Source organism: Brachyhypopomus gauderio, chromosome 5 (assembly GCF_052324685.1).
Source record: "Brachyhypopomus gauderio isolate BG-103 chromosome 5, BGAUD_0.2, whole genome shotgun sequence".
Classification (NCBI taxonomy): domain Eukaryota; kingdom Metazoa; phylum Chordata; class Actinopteri; order Gymnotiformes; family Hypopomidae; genus Brachyhypopomus; species Brachyhypopomus gauderio.
This window is the reverse complement of record NC_135215.1, coordinates 28,439,638-28,453,212: the sequence shown is the minus strand read 5'-3', so window position 1 is coordinate 28,453,212 and position 13,575 is coordinate 28,439,638. Positions and strand designations below refer to the sequence as shown.

The 13,575-nt window shown below is 48.5% G+C and overlaps 1 protein-coding gene across 1 annotated transcript; it reads left to right on the top strand.

The window, feature by feature from the left end:
* The first annotated feature begins 28 nt into the window (after positions 1-28).
* On the top strand, positions 29-12,743 carry syt12 (synaptotagmin XII). Its single transcript, XM_077006893.1, has 8 exons — positions 29-595; positions 5,346-5,402; positions 5,522-5,715; positions 5,811-6,191; positions 7,532-7,747; positions 10,330-10,450; positions 10,570-10,703; positions 11,296-12,743. Exons 2-8 carry the CDS (start codon positions 5,357-5,359, stop codon positions 11,467-11,469), a joined length of 1,266 nt encoding a protein of 421 aa, XP_076863008.1. The 5' UTR covers positions 29-595; positions 5,346-5,356; the 3' UTR covers positions 11,470-12,743.
* The last annotated feature ends 832 nt before the right edge of the window (positions 12,744-13,575 follow it).

Genomic DNA, 13,575 nt, shown 5'->3' with positions numbered 1-13,575 from the left:
ATAGGCAGATGGATCATTACTTTTACACAGGACTATCGTTCTGTCTCGGTAGACGCAATTTGTCGGTGTTTCACTACATCCAATCCATTTTTAGGAATGCTTAAATCCAAACTAGATTTCTGTCTAGCATAGTGGACGTTTCTAAGGTTTGGTGTTTAAACCGTGAACAGGCAGTGACGGACCTTCATCTTCTATTTTTTTGGGCTGTGTCTTTAGATCAAGTCAAGTAACCTTATTACAAATACACGAGTCCAAGTCGGGCGGAGGTGGCGCCGTCCGTCGTGTCCGCCCGGTTTTAAACTTCACGACGGAGGCGAAAAACGCGCCCGCGGTGAAGTTGCACTGCAGGGGTGGGACTCGCTCTCGTCTTCACAGGACCGCGGTCGTGCAGCCCCACACCGCCGTCTCCCAATGACTCACAGCACCTGCACCAGCCCCGGGATCGCTCTCGCCACACTGATGCATCTCCAACCGCGGTGAACCTCCACATTTTGCTGTAACAAGTACCGGAGCCCTTTGATGGAGAGAGGAGCGTGAGAGCCGGAGAAGGGAGACCGGAGTTTCCCCCCTTCGTTGCACCAAAACAAACTCCAAGGTAGGCGCTTAACCGCCATTCCGCCCTGGTCCGAACCAGCGGTAGTATGTTGTGGTGAATGTGAACCTGACCTGCAACGTTATACGGCTATTGCGAGATTCACTTCGGAGCGCATTATGCATTTAGCCGTTTTCTGCCGTTATTGCGTGTGTCTTTTTTTAGTTTTAGCCGTAAATGTCGTTCGCGTACACAGAGTCAACCTCCCAAACATAAGTAAGCTTTTTACATTGTAATTGCACAGATGATGACACACATGACAGGTTCGTGCGGGCCTATTCGGGCTCCCCCGTCTCCCAAAAGTGTTGAAGAGGAATCGCACACGCAGCGTTCGGTCGTGCGGGTTCCCTAGTGGCTCCGTTATGAGGTCCAGTGGAGCTGTCCGTTCAGAACCACCAGCAGCGTGGCACCGCTGCTCAACAGTCCCAAGAAAACAACTGCAACATTTATGTCGGGACATTTGTTGTTTTTTGTTGCGCTATGGTGTTTTTTTTTAACCACACACACAGCTCAGATCAGCAGAGTCCCCGGGGAGAGTTCAGAATGTGCCCGTCTGATCTGTTACAGTTTCTCAAGGCCGAGTTATTCTCGCGGTGTTGATTCCTGCCCTTAGATTCATGTTGATATTATGAGTGGGATATTTGCGCTGCTGTGTGCTTCTTAATAACCTATCTCTCCCTTGATGACAGTCATTCTCCAGCTGAGAAGGTTGTCATGGTCACCACCAGACTCCATCCTAGTGCCCTTTGTCCAGTGCGTTATTACTGTTTGCTGATGGGGGTGGGGTCTCCAAACAGGCCGTTGTTTAACTCCTCCCCACAGTCCTTGTTTAAGCCTCTCCATTAAGGTTATGTCAAAGCCCAGGGCCAGCATGGCTACAGTAGCAAACCTAGTGTGTACCTGGGCAGGAGGAGCACCTTTTGCCCCGCCCACCTTTTTGCCCCTCCCTGCTCCATGCCCCTCCCTGCTCTTTGGCTGTGCCCTGCCTCATGCACCCAGGGGTGGAGGAGCATACACAGGTCATGGGGCTGTTTTAACAGCTGGGGGAAGTTTTCAGCCTCTTCTCCAAGTGTCGTTCTGGCAGCCTGGCAGAGATGGAGAGAATGGAGAGAGAGAGAGAGAGAGAGAGAGAGAGAGTATGTGTGTACATACGTATGTCTGCGTGTGTGTATGTGTTTGAGCAAATGTGTGTATGTGTGTTTGCCAAGCAGGAGGGTGCTGTTGTAACAATTGCTAAATCTTTCTGTATCAGAAGCTCGGATTTTTCAAGTTCGAGTCCCTTTGGTCACGATGCATGTGTCTCCTTAGACATAACTGCGTGTGCATGTGTGTGCGTGCGAGTGTGTGTGTGCATTTGCGCATGTGTATGTGAGCTGATGTGTGTGTGTATGTCTGTATGTCTGTGAGCTGGTGTGTGTGGCATAACACTGCTCCTCCACCATGCAGTGTGTGTGTGTGTGTGTGTGTGTGTGTGTGTGTGTGTGTGTGTGTGTGTGTGTGTGTGTGTGTCATAACACTGCTCCTCCACTGCTCCTGTGTGTGTGTGTGTGATGAAGTGCATGTAGTCGGCCACAGTGCAGTTAACACTATCATGACTCATTGGAGAGATTAAAAGCACAGGTGATTTATGAGAGTGTGTTCACTGGCCCCCTCACTGCAATGAGCTGACAGTGCAGCTCTGACGCTGCTCTCCCAGTGCCAGGACCGGCCCGCTAGTATTGATCACTGCTGTTTTTCAATGGAGGACCAATAGAAGGAAGTGCACATTTTCATTTCTCCTCAGCAGAGCAGTCTGCGTCTCTGTCCCTCCATTAAGTTCAGATTCATCAAAGTTGGAAGCTGCTTTATTGGCACGAGTGAATCACGATCCGTTTTCCCCCAAGGGGGGCTGTGGTTGTTCACCTGTGGTGGCCCCAGCAGCTGAGTGAAGGTCCACGCCGTTCTGCTTTAACCATCGATGCTGTGGTGCCGTGTCTGTGGATTGTGAAGAGAGCTGCACTGCCTCTGTTACCACACACAGACCGTGTGGAATGTGGTTCTTACACTACCGCACATGCTTACACCCACAGCAGAGCAAAAATGATGCCATTATACTGCAATGATTTGTTTGTTATCTAAAAGTTCATTTCCCAGCAGTCTCTGCACACTGAGTAAGACTTGCACTGTTACATTGTGTGTTTTACACTGTGTGTGTGTGTGTGTGGGGGGGGGGGGGGGGGAGGCTCTCCATCTGTGTTCCTGTGATCTTCAGAAGCCGTGGCAGAGCCTTACCAAAGCACTGCCTTTTATATTGACATGGACCACTTGCATTAAGTCACTCCTCCGATTTGACATTTGAGCGGCATGGAGGGACTGCACTGAGTGTTTTCAGAGAGGATGGAGATGAACTCTGACAGCATCAATATAAACAGACATATGAATGGAAATAGTATAACGAGCTTTTTCTAATCATAAAAAGGAATCGTGTGGACTATCAGAACAGTAAACAGGGTGTGGGCACTACACACTCACACACACACAAATGCACAAACGCACAGTATATGGAGCAATGTGGTATATTTCATTACTCCAGTGCAGAGCTGACACTATAATTTGATCATTTTGACATATGATCACTCTGATTCAATCATAACTTCAGTCTTCATTACCAAGGGCTTTTATGTGCTTTCTCTCAACCTCTCACACTCTCTCTCTCTCTCTCTCTCTCTCTCTCTCTCTCTCTCTCTCTCTCTCTCTCTCTCTCTCTCTCTCTTTCTCTCTCTCTTTCTCTCTCTCTCTCTCTGCCTCACTCTCTTTCTCCTTCCCTCTCTAACTTATACAAGCGCAAATCCAGGCTCCATTTCCCAGAGCCATCTAACACTCACTTCCAGCCCGTATCATTAGTAGAGCTCCTGCTGTGTGTTGCTAGTACATGCAAGTACTTGAAAGACCATAACCTGGGGCCCACAGCTGTGCCTTAACTCATCCTGCAAAACCTGGATTACAGGCACAGTGCCAGCACGTGTCAGTTAAACCATATTCAGTCTCTGATTTAAAAGCACAACCTGTCTACACACCACACCCTGATGTACTTTATAGCATCATTGTTCTCTTTAAAAATCAGAAAGCGACACATATTAACATGAATATAAATGTTAAAGGTGAATAGAGAGTTTTATTGGTGTTCACTTGAGTATGCAGGAACCTGAACGCCTAAGTGGAAAATGTTTGACTTGTAATAATAATTTTGCAATCAGTAAGAATCTTGTTTTATGGAATTTGATCTCATTTTATGGAATTTTGCAAATCATGACCAGATGAACGATACCCTGCCTAATTTCAGACCACCACCCCCTCCAATACTTGACACTGCATAAATGCTGACCATGTGTGTATAGCTTATGAACTAATGCTGACTAAAATCGGGGTACAGAGATGATGAAGTTGGTCTCTGCCAAACAGCCTCTGTGCCTGTTTAAGATTGCAGGTGTACACAGGTGAGTAATGAGTGAGAGCCCTGAAACCAGATCAGAACCAGAATCAGATTCATGCTTGTTCACATTTCAGTTTTTCAAATGGACCAAATGCTAATACCAAATTAAGTGTTCCTTGCAGGGCCCTGTGTTACAGAACTCTATTGGATAGATCACATTCTTTGGGTGGTTAATTTTTATGAAGCAAATTCTCTGATGTGACATTTGAGCTACATCAAGAGAGTGTGTTTTTTATATAAGGAGGATGTAGACGAATTACACACAGCAGTGTGAGTGACAGGAGCAGCCTTTTCCTGTATTGACTACTCTGGCCTGGCAGAACTTACATGATTTCATTTAAGTGCTGAATCAAGTTACTACAAATTCTCAAAAGAATTTGTTCTACAGCGATAAAAAAGCAGTTATGTCAACATAAAAGATGTTCTATATGTCTGAATCTGAAGCCATATTTCATGGGATTTCAGCTACTGCAAAAGAACAGCTAAGCTTTTAAAATTGGGAGATATCCTTCAATAAGGACCAACTGTACTCAGTGGTGATATTAGCACTGATGCATGTCATCTGTTTTGGGGCTATGCTGCGTACTGTCTATGTGTTCTCTGCAATATTTCATAAAAACAATACAGAGAGATGACAGAGAGAGAGAGAGAGAGAGAGAGAGAGTGTGTGTGTGTGTGTGTGTGTGTGTGTGTGTGTGTGTGTGTGTGTGTGTGTGTGTGTGTGTGTGTGTGTGTGTGTGTGTGTGTGTGTGTGTGTGTGTGTGTTTGTGAGCTATGAGTGGGCACGTAGGCAGAGCTGCTGTCTGTGTTGCAGTACCAGGCTGGATTTCCTTCACACTCCTCTCCACAGAAGTCGGGGTTTCTCCCGCACCATGCGCCTGTCCTCTTCCTCCCTCATTAGTATAATGTCTGCCTCAGTGCCAGAGAGAGGGTGACTCATACCGTCTTGCTCATTCTCAAATTCTCACAGAAATGCGCAAACACATGCACACCGCTCTCCTAAAAGCCTCCCTGCTAATAAAAGATTATACATCCTAAAGTGTTGTTTCCTGTCTTCTGCACAGACACTTTTAAGCACTGACACTTAAAAACCTCAAATTAAAATGAAAGCAAAGGAGCTCAGACTGAATTTTTCTGTTTTTATATTTTTAATGCTGTTCATATGCTGTGCTTGACTCTCACCACTGCTGTCCTTCTCAGAGGTTAAACAGCATTCAGAGAGTTCTTCTTTCTCTCTCTCTCTTACTCCTGATTTCTGTAACCGTTTTTTTTTTTTTACAGGTGGCGGGACCATGTCCTCCACTCAAGGACGGGACATCTCTGAATACCATCTCAGTGGTGAGAGAAAGACACTGACTTAAGTATCTTAAGACATATATTAACATCTACTGTCCCCCAACATGCTCACAGATAATTGTGTGTGTGTGTGTGTGTGTGTGTGTGTGTGTGGCTGTCAGTGGTCCGCGACCCACCTTCCTGGGAGGTGGGTGTTTATGTGTTGGGGTTTCTGATCCTGCTGGGTGTAGTGGGAGTGAACCTGTGGAAGCTCTGGAAGTCTGGCTCCTTTCCAGCCCCCTCACCATATCCTAACTTCGACTACCGGTACCTGCAAGAAAAATATGGCACCTCCTACACTGAAGTCAGGCAGAAGGTGAGAAGGCTACTCCTTCACACCAGCGAGCAGTAATACTTCATCCCAAAACTATGGTGAACATACATGCTTTCATCATCTGATCTCCTACACAGTGCGTCGCAGCCTCCAATCACCGGAGGGCGTCGTCGGCTAGCCGCAAGCCCAGTCTGCACCTGGCAGACACTCCCGACGGCTTTCGGGAGCTCGGGACGCTGGAGCTGATGAGCCGTGAGCTGGAGGGTGGGGGTGGTGGCCTGAGCAGGTCGCTCTCCAGCGAGTCCCTGTGCTCCATCTCCTCCATTGCCCACACCTTCGGCCATGACTTCACCGTGGGCCAGCTGGAGGTGTCTCTGGAGCTGGAGGCACGCGCCAGCCTGCTGCACATCACTCTGCACCAGGGCAAAGACCTGCTGGAGAGGGAGGAGGAGAGCTTCCCCGGCTGCTACGTCACCATTATCCTGCTGCCCGACGAGCTCAACGTGGGGGTCACTCAGGTGAGGAGCCCGGGTCACGCCCCTGTGGGACCCCGACTACGTGTGTCAGTGCCCAGTGCCACTTCAGCTCTGAGCGTCACCATCATGGTGCCAAGGTAGCTCCATCCGGGTGCTTTGGCCACCAGGAGCGGTGCCATGCTGATGGTGCCCCAGGTGACAGGTGCTGATGGTGCCCCAGGTGACGGGTGCTGATGGTGCCCCAGGTGACGGGTGCTGATGGTGCCCCAGGTGACGGGTGCTGATGGTGCTGATGGAGCCCCAGGTGACGGGTGCTGATGGTGCTGATGGAGCCCCAGGTGATGGGTGGTGATGGTGCCCCAGGTGACGGGTGCTGATGGTGCCCCAGGTGACGGGTGCTGATGGTGCCCCAGGTGACAGGTGCTGATGGTGCCCCAGGTGACGGGTGCTGATGGTGCTGATGGAGCCCCAGGTGACGGGTGCTGATGGTGCTGATGGTGCTGATGGTGCTGATGGAGCCCCAGGTGATGGGTGCTGATGGTGCTGATGGTGCTGATGGAGCCCCAGGTGACGGGTGCTGATGGTGCTGATGGTGCCCCAGGTGACGGGTGCTGATGGTGCTGATGGTGCTGATGGAGCCCCAGGTGATGGGTGCTGATGGTGCTGATGGTGCTGATGGAGCCCCAGGTGACGGGTGCTGATGGTGCTGATGGTGCTGATGGTGCCCCAGGTGACGGGTGCTGATGGTGCTGATGGAGCCCCAGGTGACGGGTGGTGATGGTGCTGATGGAGCCCCAGGTGACGGGTGCTGATGGTGCTGATGGTGCTGATGGAGCCCCAGGTGACGGGCTCGAGAATCCTCTGACGCTTCAGCATCGGTTCTGCTTCTGAGAGCTGAGAGTAGCACAGCTGCCATCTGTACCACTACACAATCCAGTTCACCTGCTTTTGCTCCTTTATGCTTAGCTTGCAAATTAGAAGTCTCTGTTGAGAGATAGACAAGTCCATTAGCCATGTGCTTAGCCAAAAGAAAAAACTGCAAAGATTTTTAGGTTTTCAGAGCTTCTTTTCTTTTCTGTTATTCTTACATTTACATTACAAAACAGCAAAAGGCCAAACTGCAGGAACATTGTGCTATCAAACCCAGTTTAATCTAAATGGAGAGGTTAAGGAACTTGGTCTTGGTCTTTAATGGGGGTCGACTGAACTGTAGTGTAAATGGGCAGCTTAGTCTGTCTTTCAGCAGGACCATTTTGAAGGGTCAGTCTTACTTGTACGTGTGTAGGACTCAACACTCAGCTCTCCCAGACTGTGGCTCATAGGTAGGTACAGTATGTTAACACAGGTATGTTAATGTGTGTGTGGGACTCTCTCTCCTGCAGGTCCAGAGCAGCGCCTTCACCGTGGTGTTCCAGGAGCGCTTCTCCGTACCTCTGGACACGGCGGCGCTGGAGGACACCAGCCTGCGCTTCTCAGCCTTCGGGGTGGACTCAGACGAGAGGAACATCAGTGCGGGGGTAGCCGAGCTGAAGCTGTCCGACCTGGACCTGTCCATCCGGCCCTTCGACGCCTGGCTGTATCTGCAGGACATCAACAAGGTTCTAGCAGACACACACCAGAGCCCGACCCAGGCCTCACTCACACCCAGCCAGTCCATACTGTTGTGGTCTATTTCATCCAAGTAGCTGAGTATGAGGTGATCAAGTGTGAGGTGATCAAGTGTGAGGTGATCAAGTACAGGTATGAGGTGATCAAGTATGCAGTGATCATGGCACTGTGGAATTCTTTAAGATGCATTTTGTGTAATGCATTCTTCAACAGCAATGAAATACTCGTTAATGATATTGCATGATCTGGTAGTTCATGGTTCAAGTCCAGTGCTGTCATATGAGCATCATTTTATTTGAAGACATTGATACACACAGTGCACTTGACTGGACCGTATTTGTCCAGTAATTATTAGTCATTACAATTGTCACAGTCTTAGAATATTATGGATAAAATATATGGACCATCTTGACATGATACTGTCTCACTGGACGCTTCACTGACTAAGCCAAGGGGTCACTCAAGGCCTCTTTATGAATGCTCAGGTTCATATGTGTCTAGGAGATTGTCCACATGCTCTCATTTATTTATCATCCCCTGGTCTTAGGAGCGTGTGACCATGATCACACTGTCCACAAATGGCTGTAGTTCTGGACAACCAGCTATTCTCTGCACATTTTACTCATTTGACCCACACATGTACCACACATACAGATTTCTCTGTAACATCAGGAGGATTCAGCCATTTATTTATAGAGCAGGACACTCGGTTGTTTGTGCACTCCTTCCATCTCAAGACTAGACTACTGTAGCAGACACACCACACTCCACACACCTCCCTGCACACACCACACACCACCCTGCACATACCACACTCCACACACCTCCCTGCACACACCACACACCACCCTGCACATACCACACTCCACACACCTCCCTGCACACACCACACACCACCCTGCACATACCACACTCCACACACCTCCCTGCACACACCACACACCACTCTGCACACACCACACTCCACACACCTCCCTGCACACACCACACACCACCCTGCACATACCACATTCCACACACCACACACCACACACCTCCCTGCACACACCACACACCACCCTGCACATACCACATTCCACACACCACACACCAGACACCTCCCTGCACACTCCACACACCTCCCTGCACACACCACACACCACCCTGCACACACCACATTCCACACACCACACACCAGACACCTCCCTGCACACACCACACACCACCCTGCACACACCACATTCCACACACCTCCCTGCACACACCACACACCACCCTGCACATACCACATTCCACACACCACACACCACACACCTCCCTGCACACACCACACACCACCCTGCACACACCACATTCCACACACCACACACCAGACACCTCCCTGCACACACCACACACCTCCCTGCACACACCACATTCCACACACCACACACCACACACCTCCCTGCACACACCACACACCACCCTGCACACACCACATTCCACACACCACACACCACATTCCACACACCACACTCCACACACCTCCCTGCACACACCACACTCCACACACCTCCCTGCACACACCACACACCACCCTGCACATACCACATTCCACACACCACACACCACATTCCACACACCACACACCACACACCTCCCTGCACACACCACACACCACCCTGCACACACCACACTCCACACACCTCCCTGCACACACCACACACCACCCTGCACACTCCACACACCTCCCTGCACACACCACACACCACCCTGCACATACCACATTCCACACACCACACACCAGACACCTCCCTGCACACACCACACACCTCCCTGCACACACCACACACCACCCTGCACATACCACATTCCACACACCACACACCAGACACCTCCCTGCACACACCACACACCACTACACACTTTCAGCTGAAATACAATACAACTGTTTGACTCATATTTCACCTTTCCAAGCTCACACACTTCACTCCAGTGCTGTGTTCCCTCCACTGGCTTCCTGTTGTTCTGTATCAGATTTAAAACCCTGATGCTTGTCTATAAAGCCCAAATGGGCCTGCCCGCCCCTCTCTGAGAGCACTCACATCATCCCGTACCGTATCTCACACCCTTCATGCCACAGGTACAGTACATCTTGAACCACCACCCCTCAAGAGACAGGAGAAGATTTTTTGGATTCATAACTAGATAGTGGAAAGAACTCCTTCTGTTCATCTGAACAGTGGAGGGCCTTGCAGTGTCTGTGAGGACACAGCTCTTAAATGGCCTCTTCAGTAGCATATGCAATATTCAAGATATTAAGAGATGTTCTGCCCATTCATACTCTGATTGAAATAAAATGAAACATTTTTCCAATCACACATTGAATGAATGAACGAAAGTTAGATTTATATCGCGCCATTCAAGATACCCAAGGTTGCTTTACAATCAGCTCAGGTACAAGCTGTTATCACCCTTCACACACTGGTGAGAAGCAGCAGCCGGTTCTGTAAGGTCTGAGGTGTGCTCGACTCGTTTTAAATCGATTGCTAACCTTAACACAGCGTTTCCAGTGAAAGTTTTGTGTGTGTGGTGCTGTGCTGGCGGTACACAGGCCGTGGACGCTGTGGGGGAGGTTCTGCTGTCCCTCAGCTATCTGCCGACTGCAGAGCGCCTCACGGTGGTTGTGGCTAAAGCGAAGAACCTGGTGTGGACTAACGGGAAATCCACGGCAGGTCAGCGCAGAGCCGTGAAGCTCCCACTGCCTGGTAGTCTGGTGCCCAGAGAGCCCTCACCGTTCTCACCTCTCGCCTTCCTTCCCCGGTGCCGAACGCACGCTTTTGTGTTTGAACAGATCCATTTGTGAAGGTTTACCTACTCCAAGATGGCAGGAAGATCAGTAAGAAGAAAACATCTGTAAAAAGAGACGACACTAACCCTATTTTCAACGAGGCTATGATCTTCTCCGTGCCTGCCATTGTGCTACAGGTGATGCATTTAGCAGTTGTTTTTAAAAAGCCACACAAGTAATCAACTATGGATGAATATTGCTCAAGCACCTTTGATATGATGAGGGAATCGGTTTGTGATTTGTTTTGAAATATCTCTTCAGATGAGAATTAGGTAGTCCATTAATTATTGGATTAGTGGTAGCTGGTGTAGTTGTTAGTGTGACCCCAGCTACAACTAATGACCCTTGTCACTAAGTCTCCATTCCCAAGCAAGGGTTTGTAAACTAGCTCAGTGCACCTTTGCTGGAAAGCAAAAGATTTATAAGGTAGTGGTGTTGCATGGCCTTGTCATTGACACTGTTGTACATTATTGTCAATTTGAAGTCAGACTTAACCACCAGTCGAGTGTTTGTAGAGAGGTTTATAGCGGTGGTCTGTGGGAGACACTGAATGCCCCACGTCTCTCACTGCACCCTGCATATATGAGCACTTACAGAACAGATCACCTGCACCATATAGCATCCACAACGTGAAACCACACCTGTATCAACATTATGCTTACACTGCGGTATAAATAACGTATTGAGGTTTGAGAGCATGCATGTGTAATGTCCACGGTCTGTGCACAGGACCTCTCTCTGAGAGTCACGGTGGCTGAAAACACGGAGGACGGCCGCGGCGAGAACGTGGGTCATGTGATCATCGGCCCGGAGGCCAGTGGGATGGGCATCACTCACTGGAACCAGATGCTGGCAACGCTGCGAAAGCCCGTCTCCATGTGGCACCCGCTGCGGAGGAACTAAACCTCCCATCCTCCCCAGAGCCTTCGCCCTGCTCCCACGCCCGCCCGCTCCGGCGGGTCCCCACGACCCCGTCGGAAAAGACTCTAGAGGTCAAGAGAACATCTTTTTTTCAGGAAAATCATGTCTTTTTTCAAGCAGCAGTGCAGTCAGAGGTCTCTGCTTTAAATCCCAGGTCCTTTTATCCAGGTTAAATCAGTCTTTATTTGTAGCAGTTATAACAGGGTGGCTAACCTAAGCAGACTAAAAGATACCTGTCATGCTCATTTGTTCATTTATATTACCAACTCTTCTATTAAAGTGTAATAATAATAACTATTATTATTATTATTTATATTATTATTATTAATAACATTTTAATTATTATTATTAAAAATTTTATTAGTAGTTGTGGTAGTAGTATTATTAGTAGTAGTATTACTGTTATTATTAAATCAACATTTTGGTTTTAGAATTGGTTCAGAGCAATAGCGTGTATAATAGTTAGTTCTTTCCCCCGTCCTCTCTGAGACTGCAGTAATTCAAGCAGTGTGAACAGAGGCGCTGCTAAAGGTGAATAATACCTCCTCCCACCACAGTCCTTCTGCAGCACCATTACGGAAGTGAGACAGAGTACTGTCCAGGCCTTCTGTGGGTCAAACTCCAGAGTGAATCTCAGTTACCGTTGATGATCAGCTTTTGTTTCTCACACTGTACATGTGCAGTTACCTTTTGAGGCATTTAACGTAAGGCATTTGAATTTGCACACATTTCTTGATGAATCTTAATTAAAATGGTTTGCTTCAGTGTTACGCACCTCTTAAATTTAGGTTACATTCTACCTGCAGAAAGGTATGTAGTCTCACCTCCATCCACTATCAACTACAGTGAGTAGTTAGGCAATAATATTGAGCTCTTTCAGAAGTCATTCAACACATCCACACTCTGTTAGAAGACCACATCTACTTCTGCCATGTCGGCTTTACATGCTGGACGGTCACAGCTGACGTTTTCCTTAAGACGTTCATATAAAGAAATTATTTAAACAACTAGATTCATGTTTTATTATTGTAGCCTATTGAACTAGTCTGTATTATGTGCAGACAGACCTTGGGATCTGTCTCATAGCGAACTATATTTTAAGCAGTACTCAGCTTCCTCCGTGCCAAATTCACCACTAGAGAAGCAATATTTTCATTTAGGCTGATGTCTACATATAATGTTTGTGATCTTTGAGAAGTTTAAAAAGAATTTCACAGTGCATGAAATTGTAATGAGTATGGTATACTGTTGTTCAAATATAGAACTGTTTAAATAAATGAATGCCTCTGTCTGGTTTGTTTTCAAAATGCACTCGGTCACTACTTTTCTGCAACGAGCCGAAATTAGGTTACTGGCCGGGACTAGGAGAGACTAGGAGAGATAAGACTAAAGCAGGAGGTGGTGCTGGAGATCAGGAACACTGAGGTTAGTCCAGCAGGGACCAGTAGAGATAAGAGACTAAAGCAGGAGGCGGGGCTGAAGTCCAGGAACACTGAGGTTAGTCCAGCAGGGACCAGTAGAGATAAGACTAAAGCAGGAGGCAGGGCTGAAGTCCAGGAACACTGAGGTTAGTCCAGCAGGGACCAGTAGAGATAAGAGACTAAAGCAGGAGGCGGGGCTGAAGTCCAGGAACACTGAGGTTAGTTCAGCAGGGACCAGCAGAGATAAGAGACTAAAGCAGGAGGCGGGGCTGAAGTCCAGGAACACTGAGGTTAGTCCAGCAGGGACCAGTAGAGATAAGAGACTAAAGCAGGAGGCGGGGCTGAAGTCCAGGAACACTGAGGTTAGTTCAGCAGGGACCAGTAGAGATAAGAGACTAAAGCAGGAGGCGGGGCTGAAGTCCAGGAACACTGAGGTTAGTTCAGCAGGGACCAGTAGAGATAAGAGACTAAAGCAGGAGGCGGGGCTGAAGTCCAGGATCACTGAGGTTAGTCCAGCAGGGACCAGTAGAGATAAGAGACTAAAGCAGGAGGCGGGGCTAAAGTTCAGGAACACTGAGGTTAGTTCAGCAGGGACCAGTAGAGATAAGAGACTAAAGCAGGAGGCGGGGCTGAAGTCCAGGAACACTGAGGTTAGTTCAGCAGGGAC

Bases quoted from the DNA above. Each gene is read 5' to 3' on its own strand.
- syt12 (XM_077006893.1), top strand. From the start codon at position 5,357: ATGTCCTCCACTCAAGGACGGGACATCTCTGAATACCATCTCAGTG. The intron at 10,451-10,569 runs GTCAGCGCAGAG...GTGTTTGAACAG, and splicing joins TAACGGGAAATCCACGGCAG to ATCCATTTGTGAAGGTTTAC. The intron at 10,704-11,295 runs GTGATGCATTTA...GTCTGTGCACAG, and splicing joins TGCCTGCCATTGTGCTACAG to GACCTCTCTCTGAGAGTCAC.